The 22734-nt window shown below is 41.4% G+C and overlaps 1 protein-coding gene across 1 annotated transcript in view; it reads left to right on the plus strand.

Moving 5' to 3' along the window:
* Positions 1–22734, plus strand: part of Topbp1 (DNA topoisomerase II binding protein 1) — a 52262-nt gene that overhangs the window by 16772 nt on the left and 12756 nt on the right. The window contains exons 9-21 of the mRNA XM_052718543.1: positions 487–650; positions 797–1044; positions 2714–3057; positions 3973–4145; positions 6290–6501; positions 7635–7921; positions 15061–15234; positions 15325–15434; positions 16632–16755; positions 17738–17884; positions 17962–18064; positions 20459–20651; positions 22393–22613. Coding sequence (XP_052574503.1) covers positions 487–650; positions 797–1044; positions 2714–3057; positions 3973–4145; positions 6290–6501; positions 7635–7921; positions 15061–15234; positions 15325–15434; positions 16632–16755; positions 17738–17884; positions 17962–18064; positions 20459–20651; positions 22393–22613 — 2500 coding nt within the window. The remainder of the gene's footprint in view (positions 1–486; positions 651–796; positions 1045–2713; positions 3058–3972; positions 4146–6289; positions 6502–7634; positions 7922–15060; positions 15235–15324; positions 15435–16631; positions 16756–17737; positions 17885–17961; positions 18065–20458; positions 20652–22392; positions 22614–22734) is intronic.

A 22734-nucleotide genomic window follows, 5' to 3' on the forward strand; every position in this document is an offset into this window, starting at 1 on the left:
GTCTGGTCTTCTAATTCATTTGAGGCTTCAGACCTCCTTCAGGTTTCTTGAAAGATGCCAGTGCTGTGGAACTATAAACAGATGTTTAAAAATAGCAGTTTCAGGCTAAGGAGATGGCTAAGTGGGTCAGTACTTGCTGTGAAAGCAGAGGGGCTGGAATTTGGATCCCCAGCAACCATGTAAAAGCTGTGAGTGATGATGTCCAGCACTGTGTGTGTGTGTGTGTGTGTGTGTGTGTGTGTGTGTGTGTGTGTGTGTGTATGTGTATGTGTATGTGGCGGGGAAGGGGGGGGATATATTAGTAGATCGAGGGGGTTTGCTAGCTGTCAGTATGTGTGTACATGCATTAATTTCAGAACATATTTCACTCCTTACATATCCCAAAATATGTGTAAAGTGTCTTATTTACACATAGTGGAAATAGATTTCTTGTAAATTTGTTTCTGTTGAATATGTTAATCCAAAGCACATCTTCTTTGTTTGCAGATATACCTCTGTGGTTTTAGTGGTAGAAAGCTAGATAAGCTGAGAAGGCTTATTAACAGTGGCGGTGGAGTTCGATTTAATCAACTTAATGAAGATGTAACTCATGTAATTGTGGGAGATTATGAGGATGACCTGAGGCAGTTTTGGAGCAAATCATCCCACAGGTCCTGTCAGTCTTTAATTCATACCACTTTATTCTGGGATGATTTGGGTTAAGTTTGCATGTCTGTGCAGCTGTGGGAATGCATGGTAAGAGGGATAATGGTCTTCCTCACTTAGACCAGAGCTTAACTGTGTGCTCTTTTTGTAGGCCTCACGTAGTGGGAGCAAAGTGGTTGCTGGAGTGTTTTAGCAAAGGATATATACTCCCCGAAGAGCCATATATCCACACTAACTACCAGCCAGCTGGAATTCCTGTTTCAGATCAGCCTGCAAACCAGACAGTTGTCTTAGAAAAGAGCAGCACGTTCTCTAAGAAAGGTTTTGTTCCTAATGAGAAGCTCCAGCAAGCTGATGAGGATCTGCTTGCTCAGTATGTAAATAATGACTCCACAGTAGGTAAGAAATAGTTGATTAGCATTTATAGTTAGGAAGCAATGTATACATGTGTAATATCTGCCAAGTTTTCTGTGAACTTTTTTATTTATTATTTTTTGGTTTTTCCAGACACAGTTTCTCTATATAGCCCTGGCTGTCCTAGAACTCACTCTGTAGACCAGGCTGGCCTTGAACTCAGAGATGCACCTACCTCTGCCTCCCAAGTACTGGGATTAAAGTTGTGTGCCAGCACTACCTGGCTTCTATGAACTTTTTTATTTCCAAAAAGTTTTAGATTTGTAACTTTTTCTAACCAAACAAGGCCATCAGGCTCAGAATCATTTAATCATCACTGTCTCGAGCTCTCTCACAGTAGCTCTATGTTTGGTTTGAGTATGAACTTGTTTGTTTTTTTTAAATTTGGGGTAGGGGAGCGTGAGCATGCTGGTGCCTTCATAGGCCAGAGATGAGATCCTTGTGGAGCTAGAGTTATGGACGTTTGTGTCTACTGTGGATGCTAGGAGTAGAACTCAGGTTCTTTGTGAGAGCTGTACATGCTCTTAAGCACTGAGCCATCTCTCGGGCATCTGTGTGTTCATTGTAATTGCATGAGCTTGTAACAAATGCCCACTGACTGGGATATGAGAAGTCTGTCATGCTGTCTCAGCATATGGTTTTGTTAATGTGGTAAGGTAGATTACCAGCATAGAGTTATGACTAAACTTTTTCCTTTTTAAAGTGTATTGTGAAATATTTGATATATCAAAAAGAATATTGTGATGAATGGTCACATTGTCTTTTTATGAAAGTAGAGCATTACCACTGTGCCAAGAGCCTCCTGTGAAATCCATCCTGGTTTCTTTATAATTTGTGTCATGTGTGGGTGTCTAGATATACATGATATATATCTCTATATATATGATTCTTTGATTTTGTATCTAGGTTATTTACTTGTTTATTTATTGTAATGCTAAGGTGTGACCCAGACATAGGCTCCATCATTGAGCTGTTACCCTCTTTATTTTTAGTTTTAAGGCCTAGTCTGGCCTTGGACATCCTCCACAGGGCACATAGGCCTATAACATCAACTGCCTCAGCCTTCTGAGCAGTTGATGTTACAGACCTTGTTCCAGTAGGACCAACTGTATCTAGTTCAAGTTACATAAAGTATATATACTTTATAGTTCTCTGTTACCCCTGTAACATATACAGTTTCTAGTTCTTAGAGAATCATAGTTTTTTTAATTGTGGGAAACAAAGATTTTAGTTATTTTCCTAATTTTATTCAGTGGCACTCACCTTTATTTCCAGCATTCTGGAGGCAGAGGCAGTAGGATCTTAAGGCCAGCATAGCAAGCTCCAGGACAGCCAGGACTAGATAGAGAGACCCTGTCTTAAAAAACAAACAAACAAAAAAAACCCAACTACTAAAAAGACATGTTTATTAGAACATCATAATTTTCAGGCCAAAATTGGGTTTCTGCTCTAGTTTCATACTTAGAACAGACATGACAGTTGTGTTTTTAATTGAAGATGCCATTACTTGTAATATTCGTCCTTGAACTCAGGGAGATCCATCTGCTTCTGTTTCCCAGTGTCGGGATCAAAGCTGTGCATTACCACACTCTGTGGAAATAAACTCTTAAGTCTGGTAATTGTCAAATAGAGACCCTGCCTTTTTCTTTTCCAGTTGAAGCTGTAGAGCCTGAGGTTGGGCCTTACAGTGATTCTACTCAAGTTGAGCCCTGTGATGACTCCACTCACATTTCTGTGCAAGCGGAAGACCAGTCTTCAGTCAGCCATTGCCTCCTTGATGGCTCTGCAGTTCCCGAGGAAGGCTTATTTAGCCAAAAGAGCTTCTTGGTTTTGGGTTTTAGTATTGAAAATGAGTGTAACATTGTAAACATCATAAGAGAACATGCTGGAAAGATTGTGTCCCTTCCCAGCAGAATTGTTGCTGACTATGCTGTGGTTCCGCTGCTGGGGTGTGAAGTAGAAGCAGCTGTGGGAGACGTTGTTACAAACACATGGCTGGTAAGAAAAATTGACAGTGGTAAATCCAAGACTGAAGGAGTTTTGGCGGCAGAGGTCTTAGTGTGTACTTTTGAAGCAATTCAGTTTGCCTAGCAAGATGGCCCAGTGGGTAAAGGCACTTGCTGTGGAAGCCTGGCAACCCGAGTTTACCCCAGAACCCATGCTGGAAGGAGAGAACTTGCCAAAGTCGTCCTCTGGCTTCTCTGCACACGCTCTTCTCTCCTTCTTTGTCACATGTCCTTTCACATGCACTTTTGTGCACTTTGTCGTGTGTGTGTGTGTGTTTGCATGCACATACAATAATTTAAAAAAATGTAAAACTCTTCAGCTTCTTGGTCCTCATCCTGTAACTCCAGCTCTGGTGACCTGACACTTCCTTCTGACCTCCACAGGCCCTGCCCTCACATGTACAAACACACACTCTCACACATACATACGCACATTAAAAATAAAATACCTTTTAAAGAATTTAGAAGTCTGTTCTTCTTGGTCCTAACACTGACATACGGAAGTTGCTGTCACAGGGCTGTGTCAGCAGCACTCATTGTCAGGAGGTCTTTGTAGCCTGTCCCACCTCACACTGTTGATCCTTCACAGCCGGTGCACAGCATGCACTTTTTAAATGTCTCAAGAGTGAAGAGAAAATGTTAAACTAAAGTACTGATATAGGTGAAATACAAAGTAACTTCCAGTTACTCTAGCAATCCATCTTACTGATTTAATATGCAAATATAAAGATCTAATGTCTACGTATCTCTTTGACTGTCATTTGGAATGTGCTGAGAACTAACATGCTGAAGACTGTTAATGTGGAATTCCTTTTTCTTTAAACAACAATTGCTAGGATTGTAACTTGAGCCTGTCTTAACCACTTGTTTCTTACTTACAGTAGCTTTCTTGCCTTGTTTTCCAAAGGTTACATGTATAGATTACCAGACACTAGTTGATCCCAAGTCGAATCCCCTCTTCACCCCAGTGGCGGTAATGTCGGGAATGACTCCTTTAAAGGACTGTGTGATTTCTTTCAGTCAGTGTGTTGGAGCAGAAAGAGATTCCTTGGTATTCTTAGCAAGTCACCTTGGAGCAAGGTATGTAATATTTTTCAGTCTGTCTGTTACACACACACACACACACACACACACACACACACACACACACACACGATGTTAGGCATCAAGCTGAGGGCTTTGCGCATGCTAAGAGGGGCTCTACTACAGCATTCCCAACCACATCATGGTTTTGTTTTGGTTTGACTTAATGGAAAGTATTGTAATTACATTTGGCCGGGGTTTTATTTGTTGTATGGTTGATGAGTAGGTATTGTGTCTATAATGGCTCCGGGAAGCAGAGGGATGTATACTGCTAGATGGATGTCTGGCAGACTTAAGGCTGTAGGCATTGATTTTTTTTTCCCTTGGCTTAGTCACCATGAAAGGGAATGATTAATAGTGATATGCGGGCTGTTACTGAATTGTGCTTGTCTAAGCATTGTGCCTTTCAATGTGCTGTAAGGATATTTCCTTTTTCTTCTATCTCTTCTTCCTCCTCTTCCTCCTTCTTCCTCCTTTCTTCTTCTTTTTAATATGCATCCATTGCTTCTCTTTTCAACCAGAAATGCAAATGGAGCACGTTGCAAGGAATGCAAGGAACACTTTGGAAATAAAGGAATTAAAAAGTTACCTGCAAAATCCTTCAGTAGCTCAACCTCCCTAATTGGTCATTACATAGTAGCATTTGAAAAAAAGTAGAAATCAGGTATATCAATACATATCAATTAACCAACTTCATATTTAATGGGAAATATTTTTAAATTAAGAACATAAAGAGCATATTCCTTCAGATAGCATACTCAACATTCTGGGAGGAAATGATGACCAAAGGTAGAAGTAAAGACAAAAAGGAGGTCACGGGTTTGACTTCAGGTCAAAAGGCATTAAACAAGAAAAAGAAGAGTCTTGTACGTAAAGAGTGCGCCCATGGAAGGTAAAATGTCAGTGTACCTAGTAGAGCATCTGTGTTTTCCTAGGACGGTGGTTCTCAACCTTCCTAATGCCGCAACCCTTTACTACAGTCCTCATGTTGTGGTGACCCCAAACTAGAATTATTTTTGTTGCTACTTCATAATTGTAGTTTTGCTATTGGTGTAAATCGTAAATATTTTTGAAGATAGAGGTGTGTCAATGGGGTCATGACCCACAGGTTGAGAACCACTGTCCTAGGAGCCCAACAGGGAGAGGAGTCAACAGACATTGGAGACTTGGAATAATACCACCCACATTTAGGGTGGGTCTTTCAATTTCTCCTGACCTCCTGGAAACTCTCTCATTCTCAGAGACATGCTCTGATGTTTGTCGCTGGTGATTTGAGATCCCTTCAAGTTGGTAATCAAGATTAGCTATCACCATAGCACATGGGTTGGTGTGTTAATGTTAAATAGGAGCCTGAAAACTATTGGAAATAGTCAAACAGTATTGGAAGACAGGAAATCGGCCTTAAGACCCAGAATCAGGAAAGACTGATGGTTTCAGTTTCAAGTGCTGGGCTCAGTTTCTGCTCGTTTTCCCTTAATGCTCTTCACTCTTGACTGAGTCGCTTAGTTTCCTTTTCCCCTTGCCTGCAAAACACTGAGATTTACAAAAAGTGAGATAATCAATTCAGATGATGTGTGAAAATGCTTTGGGAAGTTATAATGAGTAAAAAGATAGGTATTTATACCATTACTGTGCTCCTAAAATTGTTCCATACTCCTTTTGGTAGGAAGGTATAGATGGTGTTCAGTATATGTGCTGCTCTCCTGGAAGGACCCATGTTCCCTTCCCAGCACCCATGCTGAGCTGCTTGCTCTGAGTTACCCTGTGACTCTACTTCCAGGTGATCTGATGTTTTCTGGACTCCACAGGCACTTGCACACATATGTACATGCACACATATGCGCATGCACACATGCATAATAAAAAATCTTTTAAAAAATCTATCACCTTTTCATTAGTGTATGTTTTCTTTGGGGGGCAGTTTCAAGACAAGGTTTCTCTGTATAGACCAGGCTGGCCTTGATTGACCTCAGAGACCCCCCTGCATCTGCCTCCCTCCGGGATTAAAGGCGTGTGCCACCACAGCTTGGAATATGTTTTCTTGAAGTTAACTAATCCTGCTATTATAAAAGAAGCACTGTTCTTAGTTTGTAGGCTAATTTATATGTGATCATTTGCTTTCCTTTCCATGTAAATTTTAGTGTTCAAGAATTCTTTGTTCGCAAATCCAGTGCAAAGAAAGGCATGCTCGCCAGTACACATCTTATAGTGAAAGAACCGATTGGTTCTAAATACGAAGCTGCAAAGAAGTGGAGTTTGCCAGCAGTCACTATTTCATGGCTCTTAGAAACTGCTAGAATGGGGAAGAGAGCGAATGAAAGCCATTTTCTGGTTGACAGTGCACCTAAACAAGGTTAGGATTCTTTGTTTTTATGTGTTTTACAACTTGATGGTTTCTGAAATAGGAATGTTCCAAGACTTGCTTTGAAAAGTTCTTTTGTTTCTGCTGTTTATGGTGAGACCTGTGAGTCTTTGTTGTGTGTTTGTGTACAATTCAATACATATATTACATTTGTGTACACATGTATTTATGTATGTGTGTTTATTTGTATTTGTGTATGTGATATTTGAATGTGCATAACTGTGTGATCAGAGGTCAACATCGTGTGTCTTCCTCTATCATACTTCACCTTTGTTTAGAGACAGGGTCTCTCACTGAACTTGGAGCTCACTGATGAGGTGAGCTTCAAGGATCTGCCTGCCCCCACCACCAGTACTGCAATTACAGGTGTACACCACTGCACCCAGCTTTCATGTGGTACTGGGGACCTGAACTCAGGTCTTTGTTCTTGCAAAGTATGCACTTTACCCATTGAGCCACCTGTTCAGTCCTCAGCATATATTTTAATATCATCTGGAAGCTGGGATTTGTAGTGCCTGTCTGAAGCCCAGCACTTGTGAGGCAGAGGCAGGAGGGTCCCTTAGCAGGTATGTCCAACCTGTGGCCTGTGCTCCGCAGTCATACGAAGATGGCTTCAAGTGCAGCCCAACACACAAAAAATAACTGGGTGTTTGGTTGGTTGGTTGGTTGGCTTTCATTTGGTTTCTTAAGACAGGGTTTCTCTGTGTGACAGCTCTGGCTGTCCTGGAACTTTCTTTGTAGACCAGGCTGGCTTCGAACTCACAGAGATCTGCTTGCCTCTGCCTCCAAGTCCCGGCTGTTTTTTGTTTGTTTGTTTGTTTAGTTGGTTGGTTGGTTTTTTGTTTGTTTGTTTCTTAACTCTGATTGTCGGGTTCTCTTGGAAGATGACAATGTTTTATGGCAGTGTCAACGGGTTAGGCCCACCTGCAAAAGTATATGAGACCTGTCTCCAAAATAAGTTCATCTGGTTTGCTTCTTGGAAAGTAGGAGTATAACTTTATGGTTTAAAGTGTACTGAGATAATATGTGGAACCTAACAAAATATCAGAGTGTCTTTTTGCCTCATTTGAAAGAAAAAGCTGATATTAGTGGTTTGTTTGTTTCTTTTCATTTTCAATTTATAGAACAAGTATTAGAAACTAAGCTGCCAAATGTAATGAATCCAAATCCAGACTCTCTAGGACATCCCGACACACACCTAGAAATGCACAGAAAAATGGCTGTTACACCTTTGGACATGAACCGCTTTCAGAGTAAAGCTTTCCATGCTGTTGTATCTCAGCACTGTAAGCAGGACTCAGTCACTTCGGCACTTAAGAAGCCACTTAAAAAGGAACCCTCCTTACACCTGGACACACCATCAAAGTTTCTGTCTAAGGACAAACTTTTCAAGCCATCTTTTGATGTGACGGTAAGGCTTGAAGGAAATGGTACCAGTGCTGATGGTTTTACAGTTTATAAAGGTAGAGCCTCATGTTGTGCATCACCACCAAATTTTGTAATGTACAAGTCTTCCAAGGATGTTGATAAATAAGTGCTCAGAGTTGAGATAATAGCTGTGTCTATATATAATGTGAAGTTAGGGCCCTGGGTTCAAGTCCCAGATTGCTACATGAACACAGCTCTAGGTAGATCATTTAACCTCTCTGAGCATCACTTTGAAATGAAATAGTACAATGAAATGGTTTTGTAAGCTTTGAAATAGAGAACGTGTTGCTGCCTTTCTGAGGTACAAGTTAAATGTACCTTGGGCTGGCTTTCTGAAAGTCCCTCGTGTCACCTTAACTTTCCAGTCCTTCCTCTTAGAGGAGATAGGTGGTGTTTCTGTCTGTTCTGAACAGTGTGGTCTGTCACCTTTGGAAATTTATCCACAAATCAAAGGCTAAAAAAACATTTTCAAATAGTCTCCTTTCAAATCCCCAGACATTCTTTTTCTATCTTTCATTTGGGAGCTTTTGCCTTCTGAGTAGCTGTTGAAGTCATTGCCTATGGTTTCTATATCCTTGAACCCATTTGCCTGTTGATAGTTTGCTTATAGAATATTAAGAAATAGTATGTTAGCTGGGCCTGGTAGTACTGCCTATAATTCCAGTTACTTGGAAGCCAAGGAGGAGGATCATAAGTTCAAGTCTTTTCTAGGTTACATACTGAGTTCAAGGTCTGCCTCAGAAAGTACTTTTGTTTTTGTTTGTTTGTTTTTAAAAGAGCATTGTAGAGGTAGATCCGTAATAGAATAGTGGTCTGGCAGACATGAGAGGACCCTGGGTTCTAGCCACAAAAAAACCAAGTACATTTTAGGTATTTTTATTACTATGTTTAGTAGCAGATGATTCATCTTCCAAAAATAAATATTAATTGATACCAGGACAGTTTTTCCAGGTTAATGTATACCTTTAATCTTACCAATTCTGGTGGTTCTTAAGACAAAATGGTTTCTTTAGAGTCCTATGGTTTTGCATGAAATCCCTTTCAAAATTTTGTGATTAGTGCTCTGCCCCATGAGCCTTAAGCAGAGGAAAACCACTCTCCTGGTGCTGTGACTTCTGGAGTCAGGCTGACCCTGCTTTGTGCTGCCTTGTGACAGCATGTGAACTCTGAGCGTCACCATCCCTTTCCTGAGATCATGTTAAGTCATGAAATGAGTCCAGACAACTTTTTTCTTTCTTTTTTAGTTTTACAAGACAGGTTTTCTCTGTATAGCCTTGGCTGTCCTGGAACTCGCTCTGAGACCAAGCTGGCCTTAAAGTCAGAGAGATCCACCTGGCTCTGCCTCCCAAGTGCTGGGATTAAAGGTGTGTGCCACCACTGCCTGGTTCAGACAGCTTAAGTGCACAGTTCACAGACCCCTTAAATAGTAAATAAAGAAAAACAATACTCTGCTAAATGAAATAGTGTACTGACACTATTTCAGTATTATAGTAGTTGGGAAGCCATTGTCCATGTTCAGATAGAGTTGCTAATACTGTGTACCCTTCCTGATGCCCCTTCTTAATATTTCTAATTCATAAAAGTAGCTCCCCTCCCTACAACTTCTCACAGTTGTGTTATGCTTGTTTCTGGCTTTTACATAGGTAGTGTTATAAAGCCTGTGTTTTGTCTGTTTGTTTAGATTTATTTATTATGTATACGATGTTCTGCGTGCAGTGTATGCTTGCAGACCAGAAAAGGGTATCAGATGTCATTATAGATGGTTGTGAGCCACCATGTGGTCACTGGGAATTGAACTCAGGAACTCTAGAAGAGCAGCCAGTGATCTCTCCAGCCCCCAAAGTCTGTTTTGTGTAGATGTAACCAACGGTCTTATTAAATAAGAAACACAGAGCCAATTCAGAGAAGAAAGCCAAGAGGTCAGAGCTAAGAGCCTCACCCTTCCTGATTCAGGGATCCTCTTCAGCCAAGAGAGCTCTCCGAAAAAAGGGGCCTCTTCCTGTGTGTATGACTTTATATACTCTAGCTGTTCTGCCTTCTCATTGGTTGTAAACCCAAACATGTGACTGCCTCATCACTGCCTGAATGTACCGCCCTCCATGTCCTTAAAGGCGTGCGCCACCACCGCCACGCACTTGCTATGGCTCTAATAGCTCTGACCCCCAGACAACTTTATTTATTAACATACAATTAAAATCACATTTCAGTACAAGTAAAATACCACCACAGTTTTGTTTTCTGTTTTTTTGTTTTTTGCATTTGTTTGGTTGGATTTGTTTAGCCTCTATTGTGTAGATTTGCCCATGTTCTACTTAACTAATTAATTGGCTTATCATAAGGTGGCATTTTATCTAAGGTGTAGTATTTGATACATATCTAATATGAAAGATCTAACTTCTTGATAACAAATCCTTTGTATCCTTTTCTAATAGATGTTTATTTACCTATCCTATATATTAAGCGAGGTTTGCAAGATTCTTGTGTTGGTAATTCTTTTTCTTTGGAAATCTCACATGGTTTTTGTTTTTAGTAAGTAGTTGCTATGTTAGTTGGCACACTGACATGCGTGACTTGCATTAGTCAAAATGTAGACTGTGGCTTTTGATATTACAAACTGCCCTATCCTGTTTAATGCTTTTTGGCTTGAGGACTGTCTGCTCTGGTTCTAGGAGTTTAATCTCTGCTGTCTTATCTCTAAGATCTGTCATATATTATTTGGTAATTAGTTTATACTTGCATTATATGTATTTATATTATGTGTTTGCTTGATATCCTCTTTTTTTAGGTTTTAAGACAGTTTTACTGTATAGACAGCTCTGGCTGCCTTGATATGTAGAACCACACTGGTCTTGAACTTGGGGTGCTCCTCCTGCATCTGCCTCCTGAGTGGGATTAACACAGTAGTATATACCTGGCTGTGTTAATACTGTCAGTGTGTTCTTATTCCCCTTCCTAATCTTTTGTTGTTGGTTAGTTTTAAATCATACTGGCTTTCACGCTGAAGCAATCATTCTTCCAGTCCATGAACATACCCTTGTTGGGGAATATTCTTGTTTTTCATTTTAAGTTATCACATACTGATGAGTTTCACAGTCTTTACTCTGCTTTGTGTGTTTGAAATGTTCGCTGTCATTTTTGAAGCTTCGCAAAGCTTTGGTAGGATCTTTTTTTTGGTAGATTCCTTAGAGTGGGTGTGAGTAGTTCTTGCTTATGAACATTGAGAACTTTTGTGGCATTGATTCTTTAATATACTGTTTGAATCAACTTTTCTGGTCTGCAGTTTTCCCTGGAGTTTTCTGAGCATGCTGCTCTGCTCTACCATGTATGTCTGTTTTTGCTGTGTGTGTGTGTGTGTCTATAGTTTCCAATAATTTTTTTATTTTAATTAAAATATTGCCTGCTTTTTTTCTACCTTCTAGTCTCTCCCATATTTATTCCTTCCAACTCTTCCCGTGTTCCTCCCTCATTCCTTCTCACGTTGGTGGACTCTTTATTATTTTACACACACATACAAACACACAGAGAGACATTTTACATATAAATAGAACCTGCTGAGTCCTTTAGTATTGCTTGTGTGTGTATAATTTCAGGGCTGACCACTTGGTGTTAGACTATCAGTTAGGGGACTCATCTCTGGGAAAATTAAGTCTCCCTCTTTCAGCAGTCAGTTGCCTGTAGTTATCTGTCTAGGAGTGGGGCCCCCAGGAGATCCCTCCCACATTGCTTGTCTACTTAAAGATTTATTTATTTTGTATATAGTATTCTGCCTGCATGTGTCCCAGCAGTCCAGAAGAGGGCACCAGATCTCATTACAAGTGGTTGTGAGCCACCATGTGGTTGCTGGGAATTGAACTCAGGACCTCTGGAAGAGCAGTCGGTGCTCTTAACCACTGAGCCATCTCTCCAGCCCCTGCTTATCTATTTATGTTGTGGTTTTTAGGTTTTGTAATGTTAGGCAGCCATGTTGCTGAAGTATCATGGATGTAGCTTCCCTGTTGTTTCTAGGAGACTCATGCTCTCATCAGACTTCTTTCTTTGTCCTTTGACTCTTTTTTTTTTTTTTTTGGTTTTACCAGACAGGTTTTCTCTGTGTAGCTTTGTGCCTTTCCTGGATCTCGCTCTGTAGACCAGGCTGGCCTCGAACTCACAGAGATCCGCCTGCCTCTGCCTCCCGAGTGCTGGGATTAAAGGCGTGCGCCACCACCGCCCGGCGTCCTTTGACTTTTACGATCTTTCCTTTCTCTTTTCCATGAGGTTCCCTGAGCCTTGGGACTTGGTACACCAGGATCACCTGATCCCTGCATTTTGACCACTTGTGGTTTTCTGTAAAGTCTCCATCTGTTGCAAGAGAGATTTCTTTGATGAAGGTTTCTGTAGGTATAGGTTAAATCTTTAGAAGGTAGTTAGGAGTTGTGCTGGTCTAGTGAAGTGGCTGTAACAGGTTCTTCTCTAAGATCCACGACCTCACTAGCCCTTGGTAGTTGACTAGATTTCTAGTGTCAGGCATGATTTCCTGTTGAGTGGGCCTTAAGTCCAGCTAGACAGTTGTTGGGTACTTCCAAGATACAGATACAGCTATTGCATCCTTAGGGATGTCTTGATATGCGGGTTGTTGTTGTGGTTCATAGGCATCACAGCTGGGGAGGACTATTGACAGCTTACCTCTCTTGGCAACTGCATAGCACTCTCTGGTACTATGAAAGCTAGACTTGAGAAGGGAGGCTTTGATGTCAGATCCAGCTCAAATGTTCTGAGTCCTGAGAATTATGTGGTGTCTTCAGCAGTGGCGACTTAGGGCAATAGCAATAGCATGCAGTGTATGTTTTTTATAATTTCAGTATCCTGAACACTTCAAAGGCTCCTTTTGTTCTTCTATGTTCCATATGGCATGCAAAGGTAGTTGTGTACTAGTTAAAGATTGTTAATCAAAGTAATTCGTTTATTGGCATAGTTTAAATAAATTTTGTTGTATTTATAAATTACTATGCTGATAGTATATGAGCATAGTAACATAAAAGAGAATGAGCAAGACACCTGAGTGGTGGTAGCTTGCCCTCAGAGGACTGTGGGGTGCTTGGGAACAGGATGTGTCTTATGGTTTTTTGTTTGTTTTTGTTTTTCTGTTATATTCTATTAAAAAAGAAACACAAATTAACCCAACTGCTTACTTGAATTATAAAAGTAACATGATTTCAGTATGAAAAGAAGCAACTGTATATAGATCTGACAGTAGTAATAAATTGTAATATGCAGTGTATACAGGCATCATACAGAGAATGAGGCACCATGCCTGGCCCACAAAACAAGGCTATTTTAATATCTTAAAATCTGATTTTTTTTCTTTAAAATCATTCATGAAAAAGATTTTCAAGTCCAGATTAACACCTTGCTAGCCTGGCATCAATAAGCTACATTGAACACCAGAACTCTGTAGATAGAGCATTGTGTAAACTATAACTTTCCTTTTCATTTTTTTTTGTTTGAGTCAGGGTCTCATGTAGCTCAGACTGGCCTCAGTGTTAGTATGTGGTCAAGGATGACCTTGAATTTCTGATCCGTGTATGTGGTCATAGGTGTTGATCACTTGATGTGTGTGATGCTGGAGTATGTGTCCAGGACTCTGTGCATGCTAGGTGCACTCTCCCACCTGAGCTGTGTCCCAGCACAAAGCATAAGCATTGTGCTGATAACTAGCTAGTAAGGCCTTACTCTTTGGCTCTTTGCTTAGTCCCATCTGTAGCTGAGGCTTTCCCACTCATTCCTTCTCTCCTCTCTAGCACGTCTGAATTTCTGAATTAGTTTCAGAGGTGTATGGAACTGTCAAAGCTTAGAGTTGAGGTGGCAGGTGGTAAATCCTGTCCATGGACTGTCCACGTCTCCACATGGCATCTTTTATTTGATCTGGGTGTTAAGGTTTTTGAACTCACATTCCTGAACACTTTTGTGATTCACATCTTTTGTGATCTTTTCTTTTTGATGTGTGCCACTTTTTGTTACCCACATTTACAGTAGAAGGAATGTTCTCAAGAACTTGGTTTTGAACATGTGTATCTTTGTGTTCAGTCATGCAGTCCTTGGTATCAGCATGAGGCTGATAAGAGTGGCTTCCTTCACTGGAGTCTGCAGAAATCCCAGATGAGAGCATCTGTCTGTTCTAGAGCTATCACCACCCATGGTCATGAAGTACTGTTAGAGGACTTCCCCAGTGGTGCTCAGGAGCACCTGTCTGTAAAGGTTTTAGCCTCCAGTGCAGTCCTGGTTGTCATCCATCTCTGTTGGCTGTTTGGTTGAGAAGGAACCAGTTCCTGCATGGAGCTCTCCATGTCTAGTTCTTGGCCTCCCCTCCCTCTGAGCCTGTATTTTATACCTTTGAAGATTTTTTTTGTTCTTGGCTCATTCTGACTTATTTTACTCCCTCGAGACAGGGTCTCATTGTATAGCTCTGGCTGTCCTGGAACTCTGTAGACCAGGCTGGCCTTGAACTCACAGAGATCCACCTGCCTCTACCTCCCAAGTGCAGAGATTAAAGGTTATGCACCATCACCACCCCAGCTTCATTCTGACTTTTTACCTAGTCTTAAAATTAGTTTCTTTCTTGACCATCCTAGCTTATTTGTTTCCTTCTGTGTTCTTTTTGGTTTGGAGTTCTTTATGTAATTGCAATTTTAATTCTTAAGTAAATGTGGCATGCATTACTGAAATGGTAAGTTTAATGATTTTATTTATCTGTTCTTAAAACCTTTATTTTTGTGTGTATAGTTATTTTACTTGCATGTATGTCTATGCGCCCCACATGAATACCTGGTAACCACAAATCCAGAGGGTGTCTGATCCTGGAACTGGTGTTACAGTTGTAAACCACCATGTTGATGCTGAGGGTTGAACCCAGTCTTCTGGAAAGGCCACCAATGCTCTTAACTGCTGAGCCATCTCTCCAGCTCCTTCTTCGGTGCTTGGTGAAAAATATGGACTTTTTCTTTATAATATAAAAATAGAAATGACAGTTGATTGTTTTAATTTTGGGGAGAAAAAGAGTAGGTCAAAGATAATCTCTTTCTTTCCCTCTTATTTCCTTTTCTTTCTCTTTCGTTGTTTCTTCCTTTTTCCTGTCCCTAAACACAGGATGCACTTGCAGCCTTGGAGACCCCAAAAGCTGCCACCCAGAAGAGGAAACTGAGCTCACCACTCTCTGAAGTTATCGTCAGAAACTTGAAAGTTGCCTTGGCCAATAGTTCCCGAAACACCAGCACTCTTTCTGCCAGCCCTCAGCCGAAGGGTGACGACCATTTGGAGGAGGTAGACTTGGTTTTCTTATTAAGTGGAAGTTGTCACTAATGCATGTCAAAGAATCATAGCTGATCTGTTCCTTTATTTCTCCATGTACAGGTGGAGCCTCCACAACCACTTGACAAAGTTGTGGTGTGTGTGAGTAAAAAGCTCAGTAGGAGACAGAGTGAACTGAATGGGGTCGCAGCCTCACTGGGAGCAGAGTATAGGTAGGCACAACTTTATGTTGGTGGTACCAGCTGCAGCTCAGAGGGAGCCCAAAGCCTTGTCTTCCCTTACGAGGAAGTCTTGGTTTTGCCTGCTTTGTACGCTGTCTAATAAAACCTCCAATTTAATTTAGCATAGACTTTGAAAATACTCCCCATGTAACAATTCATTCTTACATTTTACACAACTAACACATATTGTGAAGCTGGTTTATGTTAGTACTCTGGAAGCTTGTGACCCATGAATGATCAGTATAGTTGAATGGAATTCTTACCTTCACAGAGTTTAGTCAGTACATCTGGGACTGACTGAATTCATTCAGTCATTCTTTCGCTCCTTTCTTTTTTTTTTTATTTTTTTTTTTGGTTTTTTCAAGACAGTGTTTCTCTGTGTGGCTTTGGCTGTCCTGGAACTCGCTCTGTAGACCAGGCTGGCCTTGTACTCACAGAGATCTGCCTGCCTCTGCCTCCTGAGAGGCGTGCGCCACTACCGCCTGGCTTGAATTTATTTCTATCTTAATGATTTTCTCTGAGTAGTACTGACTACTGTAGCAAGCCCTCCTAGAGTAAGATGCCCACTGAAAATATTTTAGTTCGTTTTAATTTAAAAACACGTATCTTGGCAGGGTGTGGTGGTACACTCCCATTAACCCCAGCACTTGAGAGGCAGGAGCAGGTTAATTTCTGAGGGTGTGCACAGTGAGTTCTAGGGCAGTCAGGACTACAGAGTGAGATCCTGCCTCCAGTGTGTTCTTAAGAGACACAGTCTCAGGCTATGGTAGAGTTCTTGCCTAGCATACACAGAGGCCTGGGCTCAGTTCTCAACGTGGAGGCACTTTGTGATGGAGCAACTAAACAGGGTGGTAGCCAGTGCCTGGACAATGATTTAAGTGCTTTAAGTTTCATTAATTTGAAAATACTTTTTGTTATAATTAAAAAGTGATACACATTTTAAAAGAAAGTGGAAGAATTTTTAAAAGTATAAAGAAGATAGTAATATTTTGAAAGTGTTCTTCTGTCATCTTCCTACACTGTATACCTGAAAATTGAATCATTGACATTTGTCAGGATGCAAAACCAGCCATTTTACTATTCTTGCCTATCCTCTAGTTCTTGGAGTTTTGTGTGTCAAGAGTATTCTGTTTAGAGTGGACTGCTATTTGCCTTAGTTAGTCCTTTTGCCATATTTGGTTGTTTCAGGTGGAGTTTTGATGAGTCAGTGACTCATTTCATTTATCAGGGTCGGACAAATGATAGTAATCGAGAATATAAATCTGCAAAAGAAAGAGGGGTGCATATTGTTTCCGAGCATTGGCTTTTAGAGGTAAGAAGTGCTTTCCCCCCTCCCTTCCTGGTCGATTGAAAATGTGCGAACATTTCAGAGCACAAGCCAGTTTCAGTGAACCCCAGTCGGTTTGCTGTTGTTGGGTTCCTGTGGCAGCATGACAGCAAGTGCCCACTTGGTGGCTGGGAGGTGAAAGAGAGATGGCAGGAAGGGTCAGATCCTGTGCTCCCTTCCAGGACACACCCCGTGGGGTCTGTTGGACATTGTGTGGACTCTGCTTATAACATAAGGGCCTTTGAGGACTCTCCAAGATCTGAGCTGTACATAGGTCATGCCGTGAGCATTATATTTCTTTAGCTTCAGAACGTAAAATCTTTATTGCTTAAATATTTACCAAATTTTAAGTGAATACTTTTAATCTGATTCCTTTCTCTACTGAAAATTATATGAAGAGTGAATAAAATAAATGGCTTGGAAGGTAAAGGCTCTAACCACCAAGCATGACTGCCTAAATTTGGTTCCTGGGACCCACACAGTGGAAAGAGATCCAACTCCCACAAGGTATCCCTGACTTCCACATTCCACATGTGCACCACCCCTCCCTTCTCCCACAACATAAATAGAAATATAATTTTAAGATTATATGAAAACAAAAGATGAAAAAAAGTATATTTGAGGAGAGTTGATTTAGCATGCTGATATACTGTATAGCTATGCTTCTTTTCTTGGTAGTGATTGATACCTTGCTAAATACAGAGGCCGAATTAAGAGTTTATACTTTAGTGGGCATTACATATTAAAAGTTTGGGCGATTTGTTACCTATGTAGTTATTTGATTTATTATTATGTGTGCATGGGTGTGCGTGGAGGTAATTCCACTCCTTCCACTTCATGTGGTTCCGGGGAGTGAATTAGGTCACCAGATTAATGGGGTGAGGATGTTTCCTGCTCAGTCATCTCCCAGGTCCAAGTTTCTTATTTACTTATAAACTGCTTTCTAAAACTTGCACTTGTATTCCAGTGTGCTCAAGAGTATAAGCATCTTCCTGAATCTCTGTATCCACACACTTACAATCCCAAAATGAGCCTGGACATCAGTACAGTGCAAGACGGCCGCCTCTGTCCTACCCGGGCACCCTCAGCAGTCTCTGCTTCCAAGGATGATGAGGTAGGTAGTGTGGAGAGTGCCCCTCCTAAGCTGGAAATAGACCTCTGTGAGAAATTATAATTTTTCTCTTTGAATAGCCAGATCATTTGTCTGTAGAAGAAAATGAGACAAACAGCGTGGTCACAAATAACGAAGAATCGGCACTGTTGAATGGGGATGGAAGAAATGACTGTAAAGGAGGTAAGACACTTTTTCACTTTTTGCCCCCTCTGCTTCCCAGAGTTCCTCTGTGAAGCCCTGGCAATCCTGGAACTATAAGACCAGGCTGGCCTTGAACACAGAGGTCCATTTGCCTGTCTCTGCCTCCCGAGTGCCCACAGCAATCTTCACATTTTACTTCTGAGAGCATTTGTTTTGACTTAGAGCCCCAGCTGCATTTGCCACTAATAAGAAAGCTGGGTTGGCCTTCTAGTTTTGAAGCCAGACACTGACTTCTCTAGTTCAGGAGCCCTGGAGAGGCATCTCCTTGCAGTCCAAGGCAGCTGTTAAGTGTAGCCACGTGCAGCTTCATGTCAGTGATAAGCTGTGTGCTCACTGGAGTAGCGCTTTTGAAAATTCCATCCAAGAATTTTCTCTTTGCATTTATAGCTTGACTGCGTAAGAGACATGCTTTGACCTAAGTTAGCTTTCATGCATGCCTTTGTCACTCAGCTTAGTCATTGCTAGCTTTACTTTAGAGGTAGACAGGGTGTGTGACTATTCTTTTCACTTGAACACTTAAGCCATTGTGGGGTATTAGTTGAACTAATTTTACTGTTACTGTTTCTTGGGGATTGAGGAGGTCCTGGGAATGAGAGAGATGGGGAGTAACAAGTCAGAGCGTACACACAGCATTTAAGTGTGGCGTTTGTACAGGTATGGTTCACACAGTAGTGACATCGCTGGTCACTGGTCACAGGTGACCACACAGATAGAATTATTAGGAAGAGCTGGACAGTGGTTAATACCTAGTTACCACAGCCTTCAGTTTGCTTAAAAAAAAAAAAAAAAAAAAAAAAAGCAGTGCTTTAATGTTTTGTTTTCTGTTGCTATAAAACAGTACCTCGCCGGGCGGTGGTGGCGCACGCCTTTAATCCCAGCACTCGGGAGGCAGAGCCAGGCGGATCTCTGTGAGTTCGAGGCCAGCCTGGGCTACCAAGTGAGTTCCAGGAAAGGCGCAAAGCTACACAGAGAAACCCTGTCTCGAAAAACCAAAAAAAAAAAAAAAAAAAAAAAAAAACAGTACCTCAAACTGGGTAATCTAGAAGGAAAGGAGACATTTTTAGCTCAGCTAGCCTTAGAGAGTGATTTGATCTTGATCCATTTGAACTCTGGTGAAGACCTTCTGGCTACATCACATCATGGCAGGAGTATTTATCAGCAAGTGGGCGAATGTCATTACATGGAAAGACTGGAAGCAAGGTAGACAGGCTTACTCTTGTCATAGCAGCTCACAACAGCTAGCCTGAGTTCCCTGAAAACTACATTAATCGATTGTGGGGCAGTGTTCCTAATGATCCAGCCACCTTACACTAGGCTTCGTCTCTTAAGGGTTCTACCTACTCCACCACACCACCCACCAAGCTTCAACCCACACATGTTAGGGTGTGCACTCAAGCTATAGAATAATATTTGTAAAGTGTGATAATGCAAGATGTGTCTGCACAGGAGCTGCTCCAGTCTATCTTAGTTTTAATTGGTAATGTAGTATGTGGCACACAATCTGCCCTGCTTTATTTTACTGTCTCTTCTTAATTGGCATTGACTGGTTATTTTGAAATTTTTGGTAATTCAGATAGTGCTGCACTGATTACCTTATTTAGATATGTATGTTCTCTTTTAACATATTACTCTCTGGCTTCTCCTTAGCCATCCTGCCCTACTAGAATTTTCCTTCTGACTTGCTATTCCATTCTGTTCATTCCAAAAATACTTGGTGTCTAATTCAGTGTCTAGTCTATAATGGAAAGGAAAGGTAAATATGTTGTGGTCTGTGTTTTCAAACATTAGTGAAAGCTTGGCTAGTGCTTTACAGCAGTAATCCCAGGACTTGAGGCTGAGGCAGGAGGAGAGTTCAAGGCCAGCCTGGGCTGTGTGGCAAGACCCTGTCCCCCAAAGCAAATAAGCAAGTAGAGCTATAGAAGACAATCAGGTACAAACAGATGACTGTGTGAATCTCAGTGTAGTTTGCACAGTGAGAAAGGGTCAGAAGCAAGCAGGGAGCTCTTCAAAGGGACTAATAAGTATTCCTCCAAGGGAGTCCTCATTATTTCAGATACAGTCCTTATGGCTGCCTTCGTGTTTTGTAACATTTCTAGCCGTACATTCCTACACAAGTATTCAGTAAATATCAACCAGTTTTTTTGTTCAACCAAATCTAGACCAAATACTATAAGATCTAATTGACAAGAGAAGTTTATAATGGGGTATGGTAATGCATGTAACCTCTGCACTCTAAAGACAGGAACAGAATGATCACAAGTTGAGGTCAGCCTGACTACACACTGGGAGCCTCGATTTAAAAACCAGCAAGGGGGAAAGAGGAGAGGGGACAGATGTCTCTTGACTGATAATGACTCCTATATTTGTTTCAAGCTCTGACACAGACCTTGGAGATGAGAGAAAACTTCCAGAAGCAGTTGCAAGAGATCATGTCAGCAACCTGCATCGTGAAGACGCAGGCGCAGAAGACTAGCCTGTCAAGAAGCAGTTGTAACAGTGCTTCTTCAACCCCTGACAGTGCTCGCTCTGCTCGGAGTGGCCGCAGTCGAGTCCTGGAGGCACTCAGGTTTGTGCTTGTCAGGTGGGGGTGGCTGGAGGGGATGAGAGCTCCTGATTGAGGCACCTGGTCACTTAGCTTGGTGGGCTAGGCTAATTGGGTTGGTTTGTTTGTTACTTTTTGCAATAAAGCAGAAGTTTAGAATTTTAAGACCAGTGAAGGGGTTTGTGTTGGGCTTTTATTAGCTCAGACAGTATGCGTTCTACCCGGGGTCATCTTCGTTTTCATCCTCTACTCACTCACTGGGTGCTCCTGTCTGCTCGCTTAGGCAGTTGTGCAACTCTTGCTTTGAGGTTAGGATTTTGGGATCCACTTTTCCATTTGAAGTACACTCAGTGGGCAGTCAGTCCTGTTCCTTAGTGCTCGCCCTGAACACTCAGGGTGTACAGAGAGAGTACTTAGGTTTAAACATGTATTATGAGTGTGGGATGTGTGTGCATGGTGGTGCATGCCTATAATCCCAGCACATGGAAGCTAGAGGGAGGAAGATCAGGAGTCCAGGATCATCCTTTACTACAGAGCAAGTCGGGGTCAACCTGGGATAAACACCTATATTTAAAAGAAAATTTTAAATGCAATTATTAAACCTAGTAACTCCAGTTTTCTAAACATTACCATGTTTCCCTAACTTAGAGAATTAAAACAATCCCATTTTTAAATGCAGCAGTTTTTAGAATTAAAAAAAAAAAACTGATATTGAATTTTTTTTTTAATATAAATATATAGTCACTTTAAAGTTCCAGTAGAGGAGGCTGGAGAGATGTCTTGGTTAAGATCACTGGCTGTTCCTACAGAGGACCTGGGTTCAGTTCCCACCACCCACATGGCAGCTCACAATTGCCTATAACTCTACCTCCATAGGTTCTGACACTGTCATACAGACATACATACAAGCAAAATACCAATACACATAAAATAAAAATGAAATAGAGCCAGGCAGTGGTGACGCATGCCTTTAAGCCTAGAGGCAGGCAGATCTCTGAGTTTGAGACTGGCCTGGTCTACAGAGTGACTTCCCAGGAGAGCAAGGGCTACATAGAGAAACTCTGTCTCAAAAAAACAAGATAAATAAATAAAAGTAAAAATAATAAATCATTTTTAAAATTTCCAGTAGAAATATTTTAAAAATAAATTAGCTGGATGTATTGGTGCATGCTATGCTGGCTAAGTTTTTATAAACTTTGCACAAGCTAGGGTCATCTAGGAAGAGGAAACCTCATTTGAGAAGATGCCTCCATCACATTGGCATGTAGGTAAATTTGTGGAACATCTTGATTAATGATTGATGCGGGAGAGCCTATCCCACTGTGGCGCTACCTCCACTGGGCGGGTGGTTCTGGGTTGTATGAGAAAGCAAACTGAGCAAGCCGTGAAAAGCAAGCCAGTAAGCAGCATTCCTCTCTGGTCTCTGCTTCAGTTCCTGCCTCCAGGTTCTGGTTTGAGTGACTTCTTTTAGGGATGGGCTACAAGTGTGAGCTGAAATAAACCCTTTCCTTGCTAGGTTGCTCTTGGTCATGGTTTCTTATCACAGTAGTGAAGGCAAACTAGGATGCATGCCTGTGATCGTAGCACTGGAGGTAGAAGCAGGATCACCTCAAGTTAAAGCTATACTCTCCATGAAGAGACCCTGTAGCAAAAAAAAGAAAGATCTCCTAGATTGATTCATTCAACAAATATGCATCTGTACTACTCACCAATTTTACACACTTGGATTCAGTAGTGACTGTTAAATTGTCTCTTTATTCCTTAGGCAGTCTCGACAGATGGTGCCTGACATCAACACAGAGCCCTCCCAGAACGAGCAGATTATTTGGGATGACCCGACAGCAAGGGAGGAGAGAGCAAGGCTCGCCAGCAACTTGCAGTGGCCTCGCTACCCCACACAGTATTCTGAGCTTCAGGTTGACATTAAAAAACTGGATAATTCTCCTCCTCGAGAGCCTGTGTTCCGTTCAGAAACTGCTGAGCAGGGTAATAAGAAAAACCGATTTGTTTGTTCTATATGCATGTTAACCCCTTAAAGACACTGTGGTTCCCTGTATTGCACATGCAAATGAAAACAACTTTAGTACTGTATCAGTCAATTGAGAAA

The sequence above is a fragment of the Peromyscus californicus genome, unplaced genomic scaffold, assembly GCF_007827085.1.
Source record: "Peromyscus californicus insignis strain IS unplaced genomic scaffold, ASM782708v3 Scaffold_11__1_contigs__length_118956290, whole genome shotgun sequence".
Taxonomy (NCBI): Eukaryota; Metazoa; Chordata; class Mammalia; order Rodentia; family Cricetidae; genus Peromyscus; species Peromyscus californicus.